The sequence below is a fragment of the Callithrix jacchus genome, chromosome 14 (genome assembly GCF_049354715.1).
Source record: "Callithrix jacchus isolate 240 chromosome 14, calJac240_pri, whole genome shotgun sequence".
Taxonomy (NCBI): Eukaryota; Metazoa; Chordata; class Mammalia; order Primates; family Cebidae; genus Callithrix; species Callithrix jacchus.
In genome coordinates this window covers 9,231,787-9,255,194 of record NC_133515.1, presented here as the reverse complement: position 1 = coordinate 9,255,194, position 23,408 = coordinate 9,231,787, and the positions used below count along the sequence as shown (strand labels likewise).

Genomic DNA, 23,408 nt, shown 5'->3' with positions numbered 1-23,408 from the left:
CATAAGATTTAACCTTGGGAGTAACTGGGTGAGGGATACATAAACAGTCTGTACTATTTTTTTCCAATTTCCAATGAATCTGTACTTATTTCAAAATAGAATTTTTTAAAAAATAAGTGGACGGATCCATCAGTCAACGAGTGGATAAAGAAAATATGAGACAGATATATATACACACACACATACACACACACCATGGAATACTCTTCAGCCATGAAAAGGAATAAATTAATGGCATTTGCAGCAATCTGGTTGGGACTGGAGACTATTATTCTAAGTGAAGTGACTCAGGAATGGAAAACCAAGCATCATATGTTCCCACTGATATGTGGGAGCTACGCTATGAAGATGCAAAGGCATAAGAATGATACAATGGACTTTGGGGATTCCGGGGGAATGATGGGAGGGAGATGAGGGATTCTCACAAATCACTGCTAAAGAACTTGCTCGTGTAACCAAATGCCACCTGTTCCCCGCAAAACCTATGGAAATTAAAACAAATTTATTTAAATAAAATCCTAAGGTCAAAATAAATAAATAAATGCAAAATGGTGTTTGATAGCTGCTCTGTCTATGGAGTAGCCATTCTTTTATTACTTTTCTTACTTGCTTTCACTTTAAAAAAAAAAATGAGAGTATTTGGTTCACCCCTTTTTGTCCCTGGGGAATGAGAGTTGTCCCTGAGGAATGAGAGTATTTGGTTCACCCCTTGTTTTCCCTGGCCCTGCTAATCTAAATTCCTGAGTGGGTAAAACTTGTCCTGATGGTGGTCTCTATATATTTATCTCTATATTTGAGCCATCTGAAAATGTGTGATAATGGGACATAGATCAGAGAGGCCTCAGAATGGTGCTCCACAGGCCTCATCTTACCCACAGATATGTTTTGTTGCTAAAATACAGTGAAACTTTTCATTGTTAAAACTTTTCAAATTAGTTACCAGCATTTTAAAATCAGGAGATTTGATATAAATATCAGGATTTTAGGCTTCATCTGAAAAAAATCAAAACATTCGGTAATAATGAGCTCATGTTCCCAGGTAAAGGGATAGGCTGGCCTGGAGAAACAACATTTGACCTAGTGGGATTCCCCAGTTTGGTGCCTTCCCCACTGGGGAGCTCAGGGTCTACTGCCATTTCTAATCACATGTTAGGCATTTGTTTTTCTTACACCTGAACACTTTACTCATGGATGCTACCTGCGTGGCCCCTGTGGGTTCTCAATTTTCAGCCTGATACATATATAAATGAATAGTGTTCTAAAGTTACCAGTTTTAAGAAATCCCACATTTTCCCAAGGGAACAGAAAATAAATACATTGCATGGATAAATTAGATGATTCAGATCCTTGCGGCAAGGGCTGCAATCGAGAAGTGGGCAGTGTGCTAGAGAGACTCATGGGAGGAAACATCATGGATGCCTGGGAGAGCTGGGAAAACCTTTACAGAGCTGGGAAACAGCCACTCAGTCTGGCAGAGGGAGTAACAGGTAACAGTAACTCAAAAAGGGAGAAAGGACTTTCTGGCACAGAAAATAGCGTGTGCAAGGTTACCCTGCTTGAAACAGACCCAGCCTGTCCAGATGCTGAGAAATGTATTATTGCCAAGAGTTAGGGATAGACCCATTGAGGTGAAGCTGGAAATCTGATTGAGACCAGACCCTGAAGAGCATCAAAAGCCAAGTTTTGTTTTTTTTTTTTTTGAGACAGAGTTTTGCTCTTGTTACCCAGGCTGGAGTGCAATGGTGCGATCTCGGCTCACCGCAACCTCTCTCTCCTGGGTTCAGGCAATTCTCCTGCCTCAGCCTCCTGAGTAGCTGGGATTACAGGCACACACCACCATGCCCAGCTAATTTTTGTATTTTTAGTAGAGACGGGGTTTCACCGTGTTGACCAGGATGGTCTCGATTTCTTGACCTCGTGATCCACCTGCCTCGGCCTCCCAAAGTGCTGAAATTACAGGCATGAGCCACCGCATCCGGCCAAAAGCCAAGTTTTATAGAGAAATTATTCCTGGAGGTATTGCAGAACAAACAAATACATTAATACATTTCAGGATAGCAGCAACCGGCCTACCAGTTGGTTTTTTTGCTTTTGGGTTTTTTTGGAAGATAACTTTAGCCATAGCAAACCCCCTCAACCCCACATTTACCGTTTTTACTTCTCATCATGTGGTATGGTTTTAGATGAGTTAATATCAATAGTGATGCTATTAATAAAGGAATACTGTTACCAGGACACTGGTTACGGTTTGGATAGCAAGCATTTGTTCTCACACAGTGTTGAATGAGGAGGAGCTAATCGTTATTATTCAGTCAGTCCCAGTGGAGTGCCCGCAGCATGTGTGGTGAGATGTGGGCACCACAGCTGTCCACACAGCACCAACCAGGCAGAGAGCCTCTCTATAAGTTACTTGTCAGTTAAAAGTGTGTGGACCATTTTGGATGTGTATTCAGGCCCCACAATACACTTGGCAGGCAGGAGCACCCTTGACTGTGAGATCCAAGATTTTGTCATTTTGATTCCAGGTCTTTTCTTTTACAGTCTACATTCAGACTTAGCCAAGGCCAGATTCCAAAAGGAAAGTGTCATTGCATCCATAGGAAGAAACACACCAAGCAGATCATTTAGAGTAAAGCTGGACCTCTCTCAAAGGTGTGTTTGGTTCTGACCACTCACAAAACCAGCCAAACATTCCAGGAAATCAAAATGCAAAAAGTAAGCAAACCATCCAAGAGGGAACTGTGCTTAAATTATGGCAGATGAAATTTAGAGTATATGTCAAGAAATATTCTCAGAAAGGAAGAAGTCTGTCTTAAAGATTGCTGAAGTCCTCTTACATATTTTTAATTCGAAAAGAGAGATTATAACCTTTTCGAAAGGTTCAGTCTCTTTTAAAAACTCATTAACCCAGTAATGGATTTTTTCCTTTACTTTTTCATTCAGTAATCATACATGAACACCTATTATATGCCAGGCACTGTGCTAAGCTTTGGTTACACAAATACTTTTTTTTTTTTTGAGACGGCGTTTCGCTGTTACCCAGGCTGGAGTGCAATGGCGCGATCTCGGCTCACCGCAACCTCCGCCTCCTGGGTTCAGGCAATTCTCCTGCCTCAGCCTCCCGAGTAGCTGGGATTACAGGCAAGCACCACCATGCCCAGCTAATTTTTTAAATATTTTTAGTAGAGATGGGGTTTCACCATGTTGACCAGGATGGTCTCGATCTCTTGACCTCGTGATCCACCCGCCTCGGCCTCCCAAAGTGCTGGGACTACAGGCTTGAGCCACCACGCCCGGCCACAAATACTTTTATTCCATGATCTTAATAATGTTTCATGGCTGCTGTCAATGGCACCATTCATGAGATGGCACTGGGTCCAAGAACTTGGTAGGTATTATGCTGAAACTTGTCCAAGCTGTCCGTGTTATCATTTCAGGAAAAATTCCACTATAATTTTTTTTTGGCAGGGCCTTGCTCTGTCACCCAGACTGGGGTGCAGTGGCACAATCACACCTTACCTCCCAGGCTCAAGTAATCCTCCTGAGTAGCTGTGACCACAGGCGCATGCCACCACACCCAGCTAATTTGTTTTTTGTTTGTTTGTTTTTTGGTAGAGACAGGGTCTCACTATGTTGCCCAGGCTTAAGTTAATTTTTTTAAAGTATGTTTGGTATGTAAACATGAAAACCAATTGGCACACTAAAATTTTCAGTTTGTAATTTTAAATATATAAAGCCTAGGCCAGGTGCAGTGGCTCATACTTGTAATCCCAGCACTTTGGGAGGCTGAGGTGGAAGGATTGCTTGAGGCCAGGAGTTTAAGATTAGCCTGGACAACATAGAAAGATCCTGTCTTTTATATATATATATATTATTTATGTATATTATATATATAATTGCATATGTTTTTATATAATATATATTTGCATATATAATATATATATATGCAAAAATTAGCCAGGTGTGGTGGTACATGCCTGTAGTTCCAACTACTTGGGTGGCTGAGGAGGAAGGATTGCCTGAGCCCAGGAATTTGAGACTGCAGTGAGCTATGATTGCCACTGCACTCCAGCCTGAGCAACAACAAATTCCATAGATGTATGTATATGTGTGTGTATGTGGCTTAGCAAAGTTCATCCTTTCACTGGTACTCGTCTGCAGGGAGGGCCATTCCTGGCTTCCTCACCTTGGCTCTGCCACCCTTGCTGCTGCAGCTGCCCCATGATGGGTAAAGCAGCTGTGAGCACCCATGACGGGAGCAGTCACTACATTGAGGCCAGAATGGTCAGCTGACCCCAAGTCTCCATGCAAGGACAGTTTAGAGCAACTGCCTTCGTGGAAATGGGGAGAGTGATCTTGATCCCACAACTGGAGCCACCAGTGCCCTTCCAGGAAAATCTGTCCCCATCTTTGCCATGATTGTTTCTAGACATAATACATATTGTACCCTCTACCAGAACCACTGAAACATGAGTGTATTTAATCCAGACATCGTAAGTTTCACAACCCTTATAAGTAACGAATGAAGAAAAACCTAAACTCTTGACTCTCTCAGCTGTTGTAAAAATAAATAATAGTTATGCCAGTAAAACTGTCATTTTAAGTGAATTTCCTAATTTAAGAAAGGAAGACATTAAAGTGTAAGGTTTTTCTGCCAATATAATTCAGATCGGAGATGCTGCCTCCTTGGGCTGGTGTGCCTCATCACTTTAGGACGGCAGCCTTTAAAGACAGGCAGCATGGTAACTACTGAATGGACACTTCTTAGAAATTAAAGTGCTACTTTTCAAAAGACACTCACTTTGTGGTACAAGCCTCAAGGAATCCCACACATCTTGCTGCCTCTGCTATACACAGAAAGCCCAGTGCACACAGGACCAGCATCATGTTTTTTGTTCAGTGAAAGCAGATAGAATGTACTGATTGGTTTTCTATGATGTCCAGTGGCTTTGATCACCAATCAGAATGTTCTTTATTCATCTTCATTTGCTAATCTTTGGCAGAGGTCACTCCAGACGGTGGCAGAGAAACACATATCTTTCCTCCACATCTATGCCCCCCACCCCCATTCTTTTAACAAGGACACTTTTGAGCCATATGTCATTTTGCTTTTTTGTTTATTTTTGTGTGTCTCCCCTGCAGTGTTTTAGGACATGCCAAAAAACTACTTTTTTAAGTTCAGGGGCACGTGTGCAGGATGTGCAGGTTTGTTACATAGGTAAATTTGTATCATGTGGGTTCGTTTTACAGATTATTTCATCACCCAGGCATTAAGCCTAGTGCCCATTAGTTTATTTTTCCTGATCCTCTCCCTCCTCCCATCCTCCACCTCCAATGGGCCCCACTGGTGTGGTTCCCCCTCTGTGTCCATGTGTTCTCATCATTTAGCTCCCACTTATAAGTGAGAACATGTGGTATTTGGTTTCCTGTTCCTGTGTTAGTTTGCTAAGGATAATGGCCCCCAGCTCCATCCATGTCCCTGCAAAGGACATAATCTTTTTTTCTAAGAGTTGCATTATATTCCATGGTATATGTGTACCACATTTTCATTATCCAGCTGTCACCAATGGACAATTGGGTTAATTCTATGTTTTAGCATAGAATTGTGAATAGTTTGGCTACTGTGAATAATGTGGCTCTTGCGAATAGCACGGCAGTGATGAACATATGTGTGCATGTGTCTTTATGATATTCCTTTGGGTATATACCCAATAATGGGATTGCTGGGTTAAATGGCATTTCTATCTTTAAGTCTTTGAGGAATCGCCACACTGTCTTCCACAATGATTGAACTAATTTACACTTCTACCAGCCGTGTGTAAGTGTTCCTTTTTCTCCACAACCTCGCCAACACCTTAATTTTTGAACTTTAAATAATAGACATTGTAACTGGTGTGAGATGGTATCTCATTGTGGTTTTTATTTGCATTTCTCTAATGATCAGTGATGTTGAGCTTGTTTTCCATATGCTCGTTGGCCACATGTATGTCTTCTTTTGAAAAGTGTCTGTTCGTGTCCTTTGCCCACTTTTTAATGGGGTTGTCTTTTTCTTGTAAATTTGTTTAAGTTCCTAATAAATGCTGGATATTAGAGCTTTCTCAAAAGCATAGTTTGTAAAAATTTTCTCCCATTCTGAGGGTTGCTTACTCTGTTGATAGTTTCTTTTGCTGTGCAGAAGCTCTTTAGTTTAATTAGATCCCGTATGTTGATTTTTGCTTTTGTTGCAATTGTTTTGACATCTTTGTCGTGAAATCTTTGCCCATTTATATGTCCTGAATGGTATTCCCTAGGTTGTCTACCAGGGGTTTTTTGGTTTTAGTTTGTACATTTAAGTCTTTAATCTATCTTGAGTTGATTTTGTATATGGTATAAAGAAGGGGTCCAGTTTCAATCTTCTGCATATGGCTAGCCAGTTCTCACAGCACCGTTTATTGAATAGGGAATCCTTTCCCCATTGCTTGTTTCTGTCAAATTCGATGAAGCATTAACATGGATCCCAGATGTTCATGTGCAGTCAGAATTCAATAGTCTTCTTTTATTATTCCATTGATAGTAACCGTCTCAATTCAGCCAACAAGAAAGACAGATTCTTGTTCATAAGAAAGGAACGAAATATTACAGTCCCTGAGCTCTAACTGTCCCTTGCCCTACTCTGTCTTAAAATTCAGGATCCCTCACTCAATTCCAGACACAAATAACAGGCTAGAAAAGAAATCGCTGCAGCTCAGGCAAGGCATGAACATGCAGATGTTGTCTGATGCTGAAGAATTTTGTCAGACAATCAGTACGGACCGTGACATTGGTGGAAGAAATAAAAACCCCTCTAGGGAAAGTTATGTTCAAACTCTGGTTCCCCTAACCCTGCCATTCCAAAAGATGCTTTTATTTTTAGACTTCCTGCAAGACAGTTTCTTTTCTGGTGGTTTTTATAGAAACAGATCTCCAATGAGTATTACCTCCATTCCCACCCCCATACCCAGGATTTATGAAAGTCCACCTTGGGCAAAGCATGTATCAAAGATTTAAAGGATGGGTAAAAGGAGTCCTTTACCTTGTCCAGGCTGCTTTGCACTTGAGGCCATAAACCCTCACAAGCTCCCGGGCCCCTGGCCTTCACTGATGCCTGGTCCTATGGAAGCACTGGTCACAGTTGGAAGGAAGCAGATATTTGCTGACTCAACATGCAAAAGTGACTGGCATTTTTGGTGTTTAGAGCTTGACCTCAAAAGAACACATTAAGGTGTGTTTCAGTTTTGTTAGTAAAGGACTTTGAAGATGTTGAATATTATGTGAGTACTGAAATTTTCTTTTTCACTCAAACACTTTCTGGGTGGATGTGTGCTATTTGAATGTTTATGGTTAATTACTATTGGAAAGCATCCGTCAATTTTCTTGCTATCTTTGAGTTTGTAATGACTTTCTGGCGAATTTCAGCGTAGATATAAGCATCACGTATAAATGTGAGATGCACTTCATATAAGCCACAGCACTGGGATTGAATTTTAAAGTCTAGAACATGCAAAAGTGTGTCAGTGAGGGATCTGCAGTTCTCTAGGAAAGCGCTCAAAGGAAGGTTACTGTTTGTAACAACATGCCAGCATCTGTAACCACTGCAGCAGTCAACTACAGGTGGGAAAAGGGAGGAAGCAAGACATTAACTTGGATAGTCCGTCAGTCTCTGGAACCTTCCAGCAGGCCATGAATGGTCAGTGCAGAACGTTGTGCCCTTCCTGACAGCCCTCTGCCTAAGCCCTGCCATCATGCTGCATTTTCCTCTAGGGCAAAAATAAAGCAGTCATTTTCACACTTGGCAAAATAGTTCAAGCTTTTTGGATTTCCTTGCATTTTTTGTAGATGATTGGATTTGGGGATGCATTTGAAAAGCCATTCCCAGAACAGCAGCAAAATAGAAACAGCCATTAGTATGTAATACTACCTTCCCTTCCAAAATAGCCACACAAATAACCAGCGCCTGACTACCAAGGGGCACCGATTTCACTCCTGATTTTATTCTATATATGAGTTGCTTTAACCTTTAGGATGATTTGACCTCGACGCCTGCTCTTTGAGTTCCAGGTCAGGTTGACAGATGTGTGGGCTGTGTGCCTCCTCTCTCTTGGGGTGCATGGCAGCTTGGATGGTATTTTCCTGTTTGCTCACTTGGCTTTTTCCTTCCCTCTCCTTCCCGGGGGCCTCTCGGGCTGGCAGCGTCGTGGTCCAGCAGCCCAACTGCAGAGCCTCAGTGCCTTCCAGCAAGGGCAGCAGTAGCAGCAGCAGCAGCGGCAGCAGCAGCTCCTCCAGCGACTCGGAGAGCAGCTCCGGATCCGACTCGGAGACCGAGAGCAGCTCCAGCGAGAGTGAGGGCAGCAAGCCCCCCCACTTCTCCAGCCCCGAGGTAAGCACTGCCTGGCTCAGGCCCCTCCTCTGCCCACTTCTGCGTCTATGAGGATAGCAAGTCCTGGCATCGTAGCCATCACACTGCTTCAGGTCTCTTCCCTCCCGCAGACCCCCAAGCCAGGTGCTGGACAGGAGGAGGCTGTGGGCTTCGGGGTCCACATTTTCCCAGCTCTGTCCCCTCCTCACAGTCTCCTAATTACACAGCTTCCTTTGAAGTACAGAAACATCAACTTTCATTGCCCCCAAATCTCTATCTCGACTTTCAGAAATCTCCAAGTATGCTGTAAACATCATTGACAGGAAATAACCTATGGCCTAGGTCTCCCTCCAGGTCAGCCAGGGCAGTTGCTGGACAGGGCCACTCACTGCCTGGGAACTGTGGCCATCCATAAATCTCAGGGAAAGGGGTTTTATGGATTGGACACGGTCAGATTCTTAGCTTTTTGCAGTTTGTCACAGATCAGAAGAACAACGGCCATAAATATTAATAAAACCTTCTTAACTATGTTTTCTTGGTGGAAATATAAAAAGAAAAATTAGCATCAACCTACAAATAATATTGAAACCTTTTATAGCTATGATGAGTATCTATGTGGAAGATTTAGGTGCCTCCTACAAAAGCATTAGAAGGTACCAATAAAAACCATTGCTCTTTCTACTTTAAAGTAGAAAGGGGAAAATTAAACAGTAATTCAGAGCATGAAGTTTCTTGGGAGACGTCCAGGAGAAACTTCTCCAGGCTGCAGAGCTCTAAGGATAGACTCTAATTTCTAAACAAGGAATAAAATACACACTCTTCTTGAGCATGTAAACATTTGACATGACCATGATTGTCAGGTTTAATTTTTTATTTACAACCGTCTCTATTATTTGGGGGAGCAAATTTCTAAATAGCCTCTGAAATGGAACCAAACCCACTTCTACAAACCATTGTAGTGAGAGGGGAGCACCTTAATGGGCCCAATCAGCCCCCAACCCCTCAGCTTTTATAGCCATGCCTGAGGCATTGGCACACTTGAAAGCAGTGGTGTTTCCATCTCAGGTTCACGGAGTGGCTCTTCAATTCCTTCAGGTTTTTCTCCTCCCCACTTCTTTCAGGAGGCTAAGGCTGTTTGCAGGAGCACTGTGAAATCAGGGAGATTTTGTTTCTTCACAGCCCTCCTTTTCTTTTTAGCACCTTTCTGCCCCGCCTCAGGACTCTCCATTCATCCTGAACCAAGCCGTCTCTCCACGCTCTCCTTCCCGTGAGGTTCTGTCTCTGCCTTTCCATCTATCTGTCCATCTATTTATCCATCTATCTACATTTGTTTAAGGGGAAGGCTGTTAGCAACATCAACCTTTGAAAACCTTAGGGTAACATAACCTTGGCTTTTCCCAGAAACTAAATTATTATTCCTTCAGCATAATTTCATTTACTCATTCATTAATTCATTCGCTCATTCAGAATTCATTCAATAAATATTTACTGAGCGTTGGTCGCACAGTACTTGGCTCTGGAATACAGCAATTATGTGACAGAAAATGTTCCTATCTTCATAGCTGACATTCTAATGGGGATGATTCGAAATGAAAAAATACAGGAGTTAACTAAAGTAGAGGAGTTAAGCAGGCTTCAGAAGCCTGCTTTATGCTATACTTCATGGAGAAATTCCAGAATATTTAGTGATAAGAAATAGCTGAGTCCCAGGGACAGGGCAGGCAGGGGGCATGTCCAAAAAGTGTGTGTGTCTGTGAAGATCACCCATCCAGGCTCCTCCTTGTGACTTTGTGGGTTAAATTCATGAACATTCAGTCTTATTTTCATGCCAAAATGTAGGTCCTAGAGCTCCCGCGTTGGCTGAAACCTCATTGAAGAGCAGTACAGTTATAAAGTGCTTTAAGCAAATGCTTTCTAAATGTCACTGAGATAATTACAAAGACTTGAACTCCTGAGTGATGAAAGGAGGCTCTTGTCATTTCTCCCAGTAGCTATCAGAGGCCCCTCGCTCAGGAGATGGGGCAAGAGCCTCCTAAAGGAGTCAGTCCTAAAAGTTTAAGTCACCCGAGGCTACGTGTGGTTTTGAATTACTGGCTTCCCTACGAAGAGGACTGCAGAAGCAGCAGGTGATGTGTTAGCCACACTGCCCGTTCTTTCTTTCTGCAGGAAAGAAATGTATTTGTTGGAATAAAAGTAAAGTTATTCTAACATTTTTCCTAAGGCTAATACAGATACATACACCCTTTAGGAAGAAAGTGAGTTTGCAGACTGCAAATGGCAAAGGCGGGAAGTAACATCACCCTGCGTGTCCTCCACAGCCTCGCTGCCTGGTTGTGGCAGTGCTGGCTCAGGTCACCTTAGAGAGAGCAGTAAGACTCCTTTTCCTGAACCCCACATGACAGTCGGGCTCTTCATAGCCGTGCACCTCACATTCCGCTGCTCAGATCCATGTGTGCTGCTTTGAAGCAGAAAGCTTCTGTTCCTCACTCCCCTGCTGTAACATCCTGCTGTGGGCCTAGGAGGCTCCCTGAATTCTCCCCACCATGTGCCAGCACTCAGAAAACCCACTGGGCTCAGCTACGTTGCGTAGGTGTCCTTTCTGACTGTGTTGAGAGCCAGTTTGTTTCACGTAAATCACTGTAGTATGGTAATGCCATGTTCCTGCGTAGCATGGAGGGGCCCTCTCTGTGGCATGATGTGGGCTTCATTGGTCTCAGACTTCTTCTCACTGGAATCTAATCTGCTTTCCGAGCATTGTACAGCCTCTTATACCAGAGCCTTGCAGGGGAAGCTGCTTTTCCACTCAGATAACACGTTGCCCCCACACACGGAGCTCCCTCGACCTTTGTTGGACAAGTAATAAATATTATGTGGAAGAAAAAAAAGCCTAGACGCATAATCTTGAGGAGATCTCCCACCTCTTTACCTACAGAATCATCACCCAGCCCTTAACTATTGCTCAGGTATACTGTGTTTTCTATTGTGGCACTTCCCAAATTGATCTGACTCTGGAAACCCATCTTCTTCGGATAGATGAGCTAAAAGCACATTTTGGAAAATGCTGCCCTAGATTATTCTTAAAAATCAGCAGAAATGTGATTCAAGTTGCTCACTGATTCAACAAGCTTCTCATTTATTAGGTGCCTACACAGTCTCTGGCAGTGGGTACTTGAAGGATTTAGATGAAGCGGGGCCAGAGTGCATGGTGAAGAGCTGATGCATGAGTCAGAGGGAAGGTCAGTTAGGGAGGAGAGTCATGGCTGAAAATAGAAAGCAGGGAGCCAGCAAACAAGCAAGAACCTTGAGCAGAAACCCTAGGTGGACGGCTCAGGAAGCAGACTGTGGCCAGCCACATACCAGTGGCCTGGTGTCTGCAGCCTGAGATTCCCCTCCTCACCGCTACTAAATTCTGTGTCCTTGAAGCTTCCTTGGCCACAATTGCCTCATTTCCAGAATGGCACACATTCCTGTCCTGCCTAATCTGTGAGGTTGTGGGAGGAAAAATGATGATGATAAAGGAATAAATGATAAAATTTGAGTGACAGGTCATTGTGAGTTTCTCTTATTAGGAGCACCATAGTAATCTGCCTCCCTGACCTAGTATAGATGCTGCAAGGGATACTAAAGAAACAAGAGACCTGCCCCTCACCTGAAAGAAGCATTTGGCTTTTTTGAAGACACAATACATATGAAACAAATATAAACGTCAAAAGACTGCGATTGAGTGCAACAGAGGGCAACAAGTACTGTGTGGAGTGTTCTTGGTGTTTTCACCAAAATTCAGATCTGATTCTGTCATTTTAGGATGAAGACAGACATTTCTCAAAGGAATGCAGTCTCCCTTTCACGAGGCTATGCCAAACAGTGGTTTGGAAACACGGCAATGCAGCAGCGGAGACCATTGGTCTTTAAAGCTAGATTGAGTACAAAGTCAGTCTTGGTGGAGCTCAGTAGCTGTGCAGCTCTGGGTATGTCCCTTCGCCTCTCTGAGCCTCATCTACAAGTTAAGGGTGATAACATTTCTTATCTGTAAAGATTAAATGAGATAATACATGTGAAGTGGGAGTTAAAGTGTAGGTATTCTGGCAATGAAAGATGATTGCAAGATAATGGATACCCTTGAATTCCAGCCTTAGGAATTTGGATTTTGTTTGAGAGGCAATAGAAGATTACTGTAGATCCTTGAGAAAAAAAGTATAATTTAGTGATGTGTTGAAAGTGGTACTTCAAACTGATTTCTTCAGCTGTGAAGTGCAGGAAAAATGACCCTGAAGCATACCGTACAGTGGGCCTGTACTAAATGTATTAAATTCTGTCCTTCTGTTAATGCTCCTGCTAGGAAGTGTCAGTGTGAATTTTCCCATATGCAGCTGTGTTTGGGCCACAAACAGATTTCCATGTTCTCTCACATAGGAGACTTGAGCTGTAGAAGGCTCCGGATGGTGGCAGTGAGGGAGAGCTAGTGTGAAACGCAGTGGCGGGGCCAGCCTGAGGGCTGCGTTCTGCCATATCTGTGTGTGTCCTCTCCCAGTATGTGTACCCTTTCTGCAGGAGGCCCCTTCAGCATCCATTCTTATTTACTGTGCCCCATTTGTCTAGGGAAGCTGAGGCACAGGCGAAGGCAATGACTTAATGAGAGAAATGGGGGTTGAGGGAGACAAAATTAGAAGTCATTGATTTTTGTAACCAAATTCGTTTTCAGGCACTCTCAATCTCAGGGGAGATAAGGGATTCCCCCTTGGCCAAGAAGCTGTTCTACGTCCCACTGTCCTGCTTTCTCTGGCCATGGGAGAGCATCTACCACTGCCACATGCACTGGCCATGCTCCATAGTTTCCCATGTTCCCTTTCTCTGGAAAAGCCAAATAAAGCGAGGTCATGATTTACATAGAACTTATAGGTGTAAAAACGATCTGTCTTTCTGTTCATTTGCATGTATCTCTGGAGCCCCTAGTTCTGTTGGCAGCACGAAAACAAGCAAGAAAAAAAATCAAGTCAAAGACCAGAATCCGTGTCAGGGCCAGGGGATCCCCCCTCCCCACCTGCACTCTAGGATGGCTTCTTTGTCATCACAGCCCAGGGAAGGGGCCTCCGTCCTCATTCTGGCCTCCACTAAAATTTTCTTGCTTCTCCAAGTCACCAGCCACCCTGTGCCAGTCTGCCCTGAAGTGCGGTTGGTCCCATCTGGTTTGGGACAACCAGCTGGATGTCCACAGTCCCTGCTATAGCTCTGGTTGCCTGATCCCCATGCTCTATGGCCAATTTCTCTTGGCCCCAGCCTACTCTGGCCAATCAGAGGCTTCCCGTTTCCCTGAGCTGTGCCCTGGACTCAGCCAGGGCCCCTGAGTCTGTGATATAGCGCTCTCCTCCCCTCTTGAGATCCTTAATGCCTGAGGTGAGGCCCAGAGCCCTGAGTTCTGCTCTTAATACAGGCCTTGCTGTTGAAAAACAAACCTTGATATTTCAGAGGAAGCTTTTAAAATTTACTATGTTGTTTTAACAAGTGTGTGTGTGTGTGTGTGTGTGTGTGTGTGTGTGTGTGTGTGTGTTTATATATATATATATAAATTGTGTTTTAGGTTTGGGGGTACATGTGAAGAACATGCAGGATTGTTGCATAGGTACATACATGGCAGTGTGGTTTGCTGCCTTCCTCCCCATCACCTATATCTGGAATTTCTCCCCAGATTATCCCTCCCCAACTCCTCACCCCCTGCTGTCTCTCCCCTAGTTGCCCCCCAACAAAGCTCAGTGTGTGATGCTCCCCTCCCCGTGTCCATGTATTCTCATTGTTCAACACCCACCTATGAATGAGAACATGCGGTGTTTGATTTTCTATTCTTGTGTCAGTTTGCTAAAGATGATGGTTTCCAGGTTCGTCCATGTCCCTATAAAGGACACGAACTCATCATTTTTTGTGGCTGCATAGTATTCCATGGTATTTATGTGCCACATTTTCCCTGTCCAGTCTATCATCAATGGGCATTTGGGTTGGTTCCAGGTCTTTGCTATTGTATACAGTGCTGCAGTGAACATTCCTGTGCATGTGTCCTTATAGTAGAATGATTTACAGTCCTTTGGATATATACCCAGTAATGGGATTGCTGGGTCAAATGGAATTTCTATTTCTAGGTCCTTGAGGAATCGCCACACTGTCATCCACAATGGTTGAACTAATTTACACTCCCACCAGCAGTGTAAAAGTGTTCCTGTTTCTCCACATCCTTTCCAGCATCTGTTGTCTCCAGATTTTTTTTTTTTTTTTTGAGACGAAGTTTCGTTCTTGTTACCCAGGCTGGAGTGCAGTGGCGCGATCTTGGCTCACCGCAACCTCTGTCTCCTGGGTTCAGGCAATTCTCCCGCCTCAGCCTCCTGAGTAGCTGGGATTACAGGCACGTGCCACTATGCCCAGCTAATTTTTTGTATTTTTTTTAGTAGAGACGGGGTTTCACCATGTTGACCAGGAGATGGTCTCGATCTCTTGACCTCATGATCCACCCGCCTCAGCCTCCCAAAATGCTGGGATTACAGGCTTGAGCCACCACGCCTGGCCCCGTCTCCAGATTTTTTAATGGTCGCCATTCTAACTGGCGTGAGATGGTATCTCAATGTAGATTTGATTTGTATTTCTCTAATGACCAGTGATGATGAGCATTTCTTCATATGTTTGTTGGCCTCATATATGTCTCCTTTTGTAAAGTGTCTGTTCATATCCTTCACCACTTTTGAATGGGCTTGTTTTTTGCGTGTAAATCTGTTTTAGTTATTTGTAGATTCTGGATATCAGCCCTTTGTCAGATGGGTAGATTGCAAAAATTTTTTCCCATTCTATTGGTTGCCGATTCACTCTAATGATTGTTTCTTTTGCTGTGGAAGCTCTGGAGTTTTTTTAGGTCCCATTTGTGTATTTTTGCTTTTGTTGCCAATGCTTTTGGTGTTTTAGTCATGAAGTCCTTGCCTATGCCTATTTCCTGAATGGTTTTCCTAGATTTTCTTCTAGTGTTTTTATGGTGTTATGTCTTATGTTTAAGTCTTTAATTCATCTGGAGTTAATTTTAGTGTAAGCCGACAGGAAGGAGTCCAGTTTCTGCTTTCTGCACATGGCTAGCCAGTTTTCCCAACACCATTTATTAAACAGGGGATCCTTTCCCCATTGTTTTTGTGAGGTTTGTCAAAGATCAAATGGTCAAATTTATTGTGTTAAGATATTTTTTCTCTGGGAACAGATCCAATTTGCTCTAGACTTGAACTGATCAAGTTTGAAGTATGGAGCTAAGCAGTGTCTTCTTACTCTAGCCTGGTATCTGGTCTCCCCTAAAACAATGTGTGCCACAAATTCGAAAGGTGGAAGGCCATAGGGAAGGAAAAACACATCACCTTAATCAGCCAAAATATTTTACTGATTTCAATTTGTGAAATTGAAAATACTCTGGCCAAAATTCTAGACTTCCAAATACACCTGTTTTTTCTTAATAATCATAATGCTGGATAAATTGACTTTTCTTAGGCATCAGCATTTACTTCCTATAAAATTATTGGATTGGTCCTTAATTTTTCTTTTCTGAGACATAGATTCTTAAAGACACAACTGAAAACTACAGACCTCTTCCAGTAACAAAATGCATGTACACATTTCCCATCCATTTCAGGGCATTCCCTGGCCACCCCACAGCCTCAACCCCAGAGCCAACCTGTGGGCCACAGTTCAAAACCAGTGACTTTCTCAAGTTGCTATAAGTTAGCAAAACTGCTTGCAGGAAAGGTTTCCATCTCACCTCCATGTCTGAAATAGTTCTAGCAAAGTGTGATCGAAGCAGGTTGAGGATAGACTGACCCAGTCAGGCTGCCAAAGATGCACAGGTCCCGCTGAAATAGTTCTACATGCAAAACAAGCCATCTTCCCAAGGTCTTTGCTCCTACCACCAAACAACGATAGCCTGCCTGCCTTCAACACATAACTCATGTTAATCGTTTGGGATTATAGGTTCCATTTAGTCCTCTCTTCAGATCTCCCCGAAGTTTTAAGTCTCACCAAAGAAAACAAGTGATTTAATGTTCAGGGCATCTAAACTATTGTCCAGTTTTGGGGAATCACAAGTTCACATATGTATGTATAATTACTTTTGTTAAAATGCATACTAACACTCAAAAGTACTAGGAAATGGGTTCTCACAAGGCACAATGCTTTCCTTATTTTTCCAAAGAGACTTCGAACTGCTGCAGGGACATTTAGTGCCATGGGCCAGTAAGGACAGCATCATCCAGGCATCCTGAGTGCAACATGGGGCTGCTGCACACACTTAATGCTTCTGTTTTCCTTTTTGCTTCTAGCCCATTCGTTTTCTGCTCATACACTTAGAGGAGCAAGTCAAGATAAGAACAGCCAGGCCCCTTTTAAGTGAGCCTTTAATGAAAGATGTTTCGTTTGTCACCGGTTTTCTGTTTTCAGGCTGAACCAGCATCTTCTAACAAGTGGCAGCTGGATAAATGGCTAAACAAAGTTAATCCCCACAAGCCTCCTATTCTGATCCAAAATGAAAGCCACGGGCCAGAGAGCAATCAGTACTACAACCCAGTGAAAGAGGATGTCCAGGACTGTGGGAAACTCCCCGACGTTTGCCAGCCCAGCCTGAGGGAGAAGGAGATCAAGAGCACCTGCAAGGAGGAGCAGAGGCCGAGGACAGCGAACAAGGCCCCTGGGAGTAAAGGCGTGAAGCAGAAGTCCCCGCCCGCGGCCGTAGCCGTGGCGGTGAGCGCAGCCGCCCCGCCGCCCGCAGTGCCCTGTGCGCCCACGGAGAACGCAACCGCGCCCGCCCGGAGGTCAGCGGGCAAGAAGCCCACCAGGCGCACTGAGAGGACCTCGGCCGGGGACGGCGCCAACTGCCACCGGCCCGAGGAGCCCGCGCCCGCGGACGCGCTGGGGGCGAGCGTGGTGGTCCCCCCAGAGCCCACCAAAACCAGGCCCTGCGGCAACAGCAGAGCGAGCCACCGCAAGGAGCTGCGCTCCTCCGTGACCTGTGAGAAGCGCCGCACACGGGGCCTGAGCAGGATCGTCCCCAAATCCAAGGAGTTTATTGAGACAGAGTCGTCATCTTCGTCCTCCTCCTCGGACTCCGACCTGGAGTCCGAGCAGGAGGAGTACCCTCTGTCCAAAGCACAGGCCGTGGCTGCCTCTGCCTCCTCCGGGAACGACCAGAGGCTGAAGGAGGCTGCTGCCAACGGGGGCACTGGTCCCAGGGCCCCTGTAGGCTCCATCAACGCCAGGACCACCAGTGACATCGCCAAGGAGCTGGAGGAGCAGTTCTACACGCTGGTCCCCTTTGGCCGGAACGAACTTCTCTCCCCTCTAAAGGACAGTGATGAGGTCAGGTCTCTCTGGGTCAAAATCGACCTGACCCTCTTGTCCAGGATCCCAGAACACCTGCCCCAGGAGCCAGGGGTCTTGAGCGCCCCTGCCACCAAGGACTCCGAGAGCGTACCACCCAGCCACACCTCGGACACTCCTGCAGAAAAGACTTTGCCAAAATCCAAGAGAAAACGCAAGGTAGGCTTGGGGCTGACTTGGGCGGCGGGGCATGGAGGGGAAGCGGGGCAGAGCACTCACAGGCTGCTGGTTGGAACCAAAGGCTGCCGCAGGAGTTCTGTGCGTCCTTACCTAACACACACTTCTAGAGTACTTTCTATATCCAGACACTGTTGTAAGCAGTTAACATCTAATCTGGGTGACTCCTTAGAACTAACTACTCAGTGAGGGAAGTACTATTATTATCCTTTTTTAAAAATTTTTTGAGAGGGAGTTTTGCTCTGTTGCCCAGGCTAGAGCGCAATGGCACGATCTCTGCTCACTGCAACCTCTGCCTCCCAGGTTCAGCTGATTATCCTACCTCAGCCTCCCAGGTATCTGGGATTATAGGCGTCTGTCGCCACCCCCACCTAATTTTTTTGCATTTTTAGTAGAGATGGGATTTCACCATGTTGGTCAGACTGGTCTTGAACTCCTGACCTCAGGTGATCCACCCGCCTCAGCCTCCGAAAGTGTTGGGATTACAGGCATGAGCCACCGTGCCCAGCCTATTATCCCTATTTTATAGTTATAGACAATTAAGCCTTGTCCCACTGCATGTCAAAATAGAAAATATTTATCTAGTGTGTGCACATGCAGCTGCATGCAGGGCCTGTGAGAAAGCTAAACACATGAAGAACCCCACTCTTTGCCGGGAGGAATGGGATGAGATGACATTGATGATGGGATCACTCACTGACTCAAAAAGCCAGTGGCCTCACGAAGTTCAAGGCTGTGGCAGGTGAAAATGAATACAGCAGACCCTGATGCAGCATCAGAACCAGTACCTGTTGCCTTCCTTGGCATTGATCAAGGAGAACTTCATGGTGGAGGGGCCCTGAAAATGGCTCTGAAGAGGAGAGATATTTGAATACATCCAGGCTCAGGAATGGAAGCGGAGAGACCAGGGAGTGAGAAGGCAGTACAAGGACAGGCAGAGCTGTGGGGCGTCTCTGGCAGCAGACACTGAACGCACAGCCCATTTCAAAGGTTTTTGCACAGGGGAATGCCTTAATCACCTATTAAAGCCAATTTTGAGGATTTTTAACCCCTCCTGTTAATGTATCTCCAAAAGTAATTTTTACCACAGTGAAAAATATAGCGGGTGACAAACCAAGATCTCAGTACTCATGGATGGCTCCAAATTTAGGACAAAGTTTTCAGTAACAACAGCTCACAGGTATATAGGTCCCCATGATGGGTGCTGCTCCAGACACTTTATACATGTTAAATCATTTCATCCTTATAACTTTATGAGGCAAATATTATTGTCAAACCCATTTTACAGAGAGGGAACTGAGGCTCAGAGGCCCTAAAGCAATTTGCCCAAGGTTGTGTAGGTCCTAAGGGGCTGAGCCAGGAATAAACCCAGGCTGTTTGGCTTCAAAGTGTCACAATAAGAAATCAGTCTGAGGTTTATATATTTTCCAGTTTTCTAAAGGCAGCCTAGTCTTATCAGTAAAAAAGTTAGACTGAACAAGTATGATTGTCATAAAAAAGGAGACTGTGTGCCTTTTCCATGCACACTTACAAAGTGAGGAATACATTCATTGCGGCCAGGACAAGGTAACAAGCTGTACTCCTTAGTCCCCCTCTCAATCAGGGATTCAGAATAGCTGTGAAACATACGTGTTCAGTCTAACTTTTTTATGACAATCATCTTTGTGACGTAAGGGCACCTACGACCAGAGAAATTTATTCTAAAATCCAGGCCAGGCATGGTGGCTCCCGCCTGTCATCCTGGCACTTTGGGAGGCTGAGGTGGGCAGATTGCCTGAGCTCAGGAGTTCGAGACCAACCTGGGCAATATGGTGAAACCCCATCTCTACTAAAATACAAAAAATTAGCCAGGCATGGTGGTGCACACCTGTAGTCCCAGCTACTTGGGAGGCTGAGACAGGAGAATCACTTGAACCTGGGAGGCAGAAGTTGCAGTGAGCCAAGACCACGCCACTTTACTCTAGCCTGGACAAAAGTAAGACTCCACCTCAAAATATATAAATAAATCATATGAAAAATAAAGTAACAAAGGATGTGTTTCTTCACATAGTATTAATAACATTAACTAATTTATCCCTATAAAGTAGAATTTGAAGCCCTTGCAAGAAAGCTCATGAAAAGAAATATCGCCAAGAGGCAGCTTTTTGTTTTTCCTTGGTATGGATGCAAAGATAATTTTATAAAGAGATCCCAACATAGTTTCCACCCAGCAGTGGCCATTAGTCTGCAGCGGGTGCCCATGGTTGGTTCCCATTGCCCTGAGAGTGCTCACATCTAATGGAAAGTATGTGGATTTTCAAACCAAAGTCACCTGACCTCAAATCCCATCTTTACCATTTACCTCCTATAGGGTCAGCTTTTCATGGGCCTAATGCATGCGACCACACTGGTGTGCATCACACAGGGCCCCTTGGAGTTGAATGCTTATGGCTGCCGTCTTGAAATTTTTCCTTTTATCTTTCAGTTCGTGATGCCGCAAATTAATGGCACATGTGCAGGGGCATATGGAACTTTGAATCTATGTGTTCCCACCTACTGCCTGTTTTTGCAGGGCAGGTTCTGCCTGCCCTTCCACCTCCTGCCACCCCGGGCCCTAGACAGTCTCCCCCTTCCCATCTTAGTCCAGTGACCATTGCTGCCCTCACCCCAAGAAGGGCCTAGGTGCAGGCATAGGACAGCTCTTGGCCAACCTTGATCCAGGTAGTGAGACATTCCAAAGGGGGTCTTGCAATACCCTGGTGGCTGCCCATTCACTGTGGGTTGTTGGGGAAATGCCTGACTGGACTCGGGCACCATAAGCAGGGCCTCTGATTGGCAGGAGGGGAAGACCCACACTGGTGGGCTGCACACTTATGCCTCGTCCCAGGGCAGACTTGGCTCTTAAGAGGCTACACTCACCCCCCATCCTCAGGTATCCCAATGCCCAAAGAAGTACAACACATATAGCAAATAGTGTAGACACCCCCATGACAGAGACTGAAAGAAGGGAAAATGTTTTCTAGTTGAGGGCTTTATAACATCACTTTTTTCTTGCTTTTTGAACAAGGGGCCCAGCATTTTCATTTTGCACTAGACCCAGAAAATTATGTAGGGTCCTTGGCCTCCTGAGTGACCTTAATCAGGTGACCTTACTTTCTCTGAACTTCAATTTCTCCATGTAGAAAATGCTGACATCTTTGCAGAGGTGTTGTCAGATTCACACAATATGTTCAAGCAATGGAAGTCAGTAACACATGTCAGCTCATTTATTCCCTACCCGCTGTTCCTCCTGCGGTTTTTCTCTGTACACCCTGTCTTCCTTATTACTTGCTGGTGCTCAATCTTTGTTGAGCATAGGAAATCAATCAGTTAATCATCTGGGAATGAGTGTGGCTGTTACCTCTGGGATGGATGGCTAGATGAATAGACTGATAGAAATACACATATACATGAAATATGCAGCGACAGACATTGGTAACATATAGACAGATGGGAAATATATGTAGCTGCCCAGGCATACAGAGTTTGCTAGAGAGAAAGAGATGTGCAGAAAGATGTACATAAAATTCCATAATAAACTGTATTTAAATAGTTGTATTACTTATGGCCATTTTTATCTTAAAAAACTTCATTTATACTAAGCCTGACACCTGGCAGTACTCATAAAATCTAATGAATCATCATTAAACACAGACACAAGAGAAGTGAAAGAACATTTTTATAGTGCTCTTTACTTGGTATTCTGGGCATTAATACCCCAGTACTGGGTGCTGGAGATGGGACCCTGTAGACCTGGCTGTCAAGCTTGTGGAGTCTCACCCTGCTGGAGCCCTGGAGTTAATTTGGGCAATGTGGGCATCTGGGAGCCCCTGTGGCAGAGGCTGTGTGGCAAAATCCCAGTCAGAGCAAGAAGGTCAGTCTTTCTCTCTTTGGTGCTGGCGCTTGTCTCCTGGAAAACACTACAGACAGCCCTGAGGATACCATACTAGGTTCCTGCTATCTCATGGAAAATGGAACTTTCTGAACATATTCGTGTTGCACCCTAACACATCTAAAGTTAAACACGGGCTGGCCTGATAGCCCACGCCTGCCATCCGGACACTTTGGAAAGCCAATGTGGGAGAATCACTTGAGCCCAGAAGTTTGAGATCAGCCTGAGCAACATGGCAAAACCCTATCTCTACAAAAGAAAATACAAAAAATTGGCCAGGCTTGGTGGCACACACCTGCAGTCCCAGCCACTCTGGAGGCTGAGGCAGGGGGATCGCCTGAGCCTGGGAGGTCGAGGCTACAGTGAGCCAAGATCACACAACTACACTGCAGCCTGAGTGACAGAGGAAAACTCTTATCTCTAAATAAATAAATAAAATTAAACACGATCATGGCAACAAGGATCCAATCAAAGTACAGTTTAGAAAAAGGTACTTTATGGATTCTAAGATGTCATGGGATAGTAATTGCAAACTAGAATTAAGGCACCAAGAGATAACAGCCTCTGCTTGCAGATCACAAAAGGCAAGATTTTTTTGTTTTTGAGATAGTCTCGCACTGTCGCCCCAGCTAGGGTGCAATGGTAGGTGCCTGCCACCATGCCCCACTAATTTTTCTGTATTTTTAGTAGAGACGGGGTTTCACTATGTTGGCCAGGCCGGTCTTAAACTCCTGACCTCGTGATTCATCTGCCTTGGCCTCCCAAAGTGCTAGGATTACAGGCATGAGCCACCATGCCCGGCCAAGAGGCAAGAAGTTTTAAAGCAGAAAAGTCCAAATGTACCACTGCCCTTACGGCATGAATTCCAGAGAACACACACTTGCTGTACCTTATTCTGATACCAAGAAATGCGAAGGTAAGTGCCATTGGAGCTACAGTGGAAACAGACCAGGGCTGCTTTGGGAGGCCTAAATTCTGGGCCCATTGACAGCAGAGCAGTGTTCAGAATTCCCAAAATGTTGAATCATGGTGTCATGTCGTGCCTTGCCTCTCCAGCAGCTGTTAATTGTAAAACCAACAGATTTCATCAGTTGAGGAGCTGATGGGGAAGCTATGGCAGGGGCACAGCTGTGCAGGCTGCTCTTCAGGGAAGCTGGGTGAGTGGGTTTCCCAGGAGGCCTCGCTCTGTGGAAGTTGGTGCCTGGGAGCTCATAATGACCTCTTGAAATCCAGAGCTGATTGACTTTAGCTTATTCCCAAACAGTGTGACGTCGAAGACGACTACAGGGAGATCAAGAAGGCCCAGGGAGAGAAAGAGAGCTCTTCAAGACTGGCCACCTCCGCCAGTAATACTTTGTCTGCAAACCACTGCAACATGAACATCAACAGGTACGTGCGTTTCCTCCAAGGTGGAAGTGAGCTGGAGGGATCTCTGGGTCTGAAAGTCACCTGCTGTGTTGGAGGAGGGTCTGGCTTTTTGAAGACTGCTCTGGTCTAGGTCTGCAGACTTGCCTCCCTCCTTTAACCCAAATCTTATTATTATGGCTACACAATGCCTCACAT

General features: G+C 44.8%; 1 protein-coding gene across 13 annotated transcripts in view; it reads left to right on the top strand.

Annotated features, from left to right (window-relative positions):
- AFF3 (ALF transcription elongation factor 3) overlaps positions 1-23,408 on the top strand; it is a 566,569-nt gene that overhangs the window by 501,551 nt on the left and 41,610 nt on the right. For all 13 annotated transcript variants that reach the window (XM_078348797.1, XM_078348798.1, XM_035271750.3 and 10 more), the window contains 3 exons: positions 8,209-8,395; positions 16,823-17,917; positions 23,110-23,234. In XM_078348797.1, coding sequence (XP_078204923.1) covers positions 8,209-8,395; positions 16,823-17,917; positions 23,110-23,234 — 1,407 coding nt within the window. The remainder of the gene's footprint in view (positions 1-8,208; positions 8,396-16,822; positions 17,918-23,109; positions 23,235-23,408) is intronic.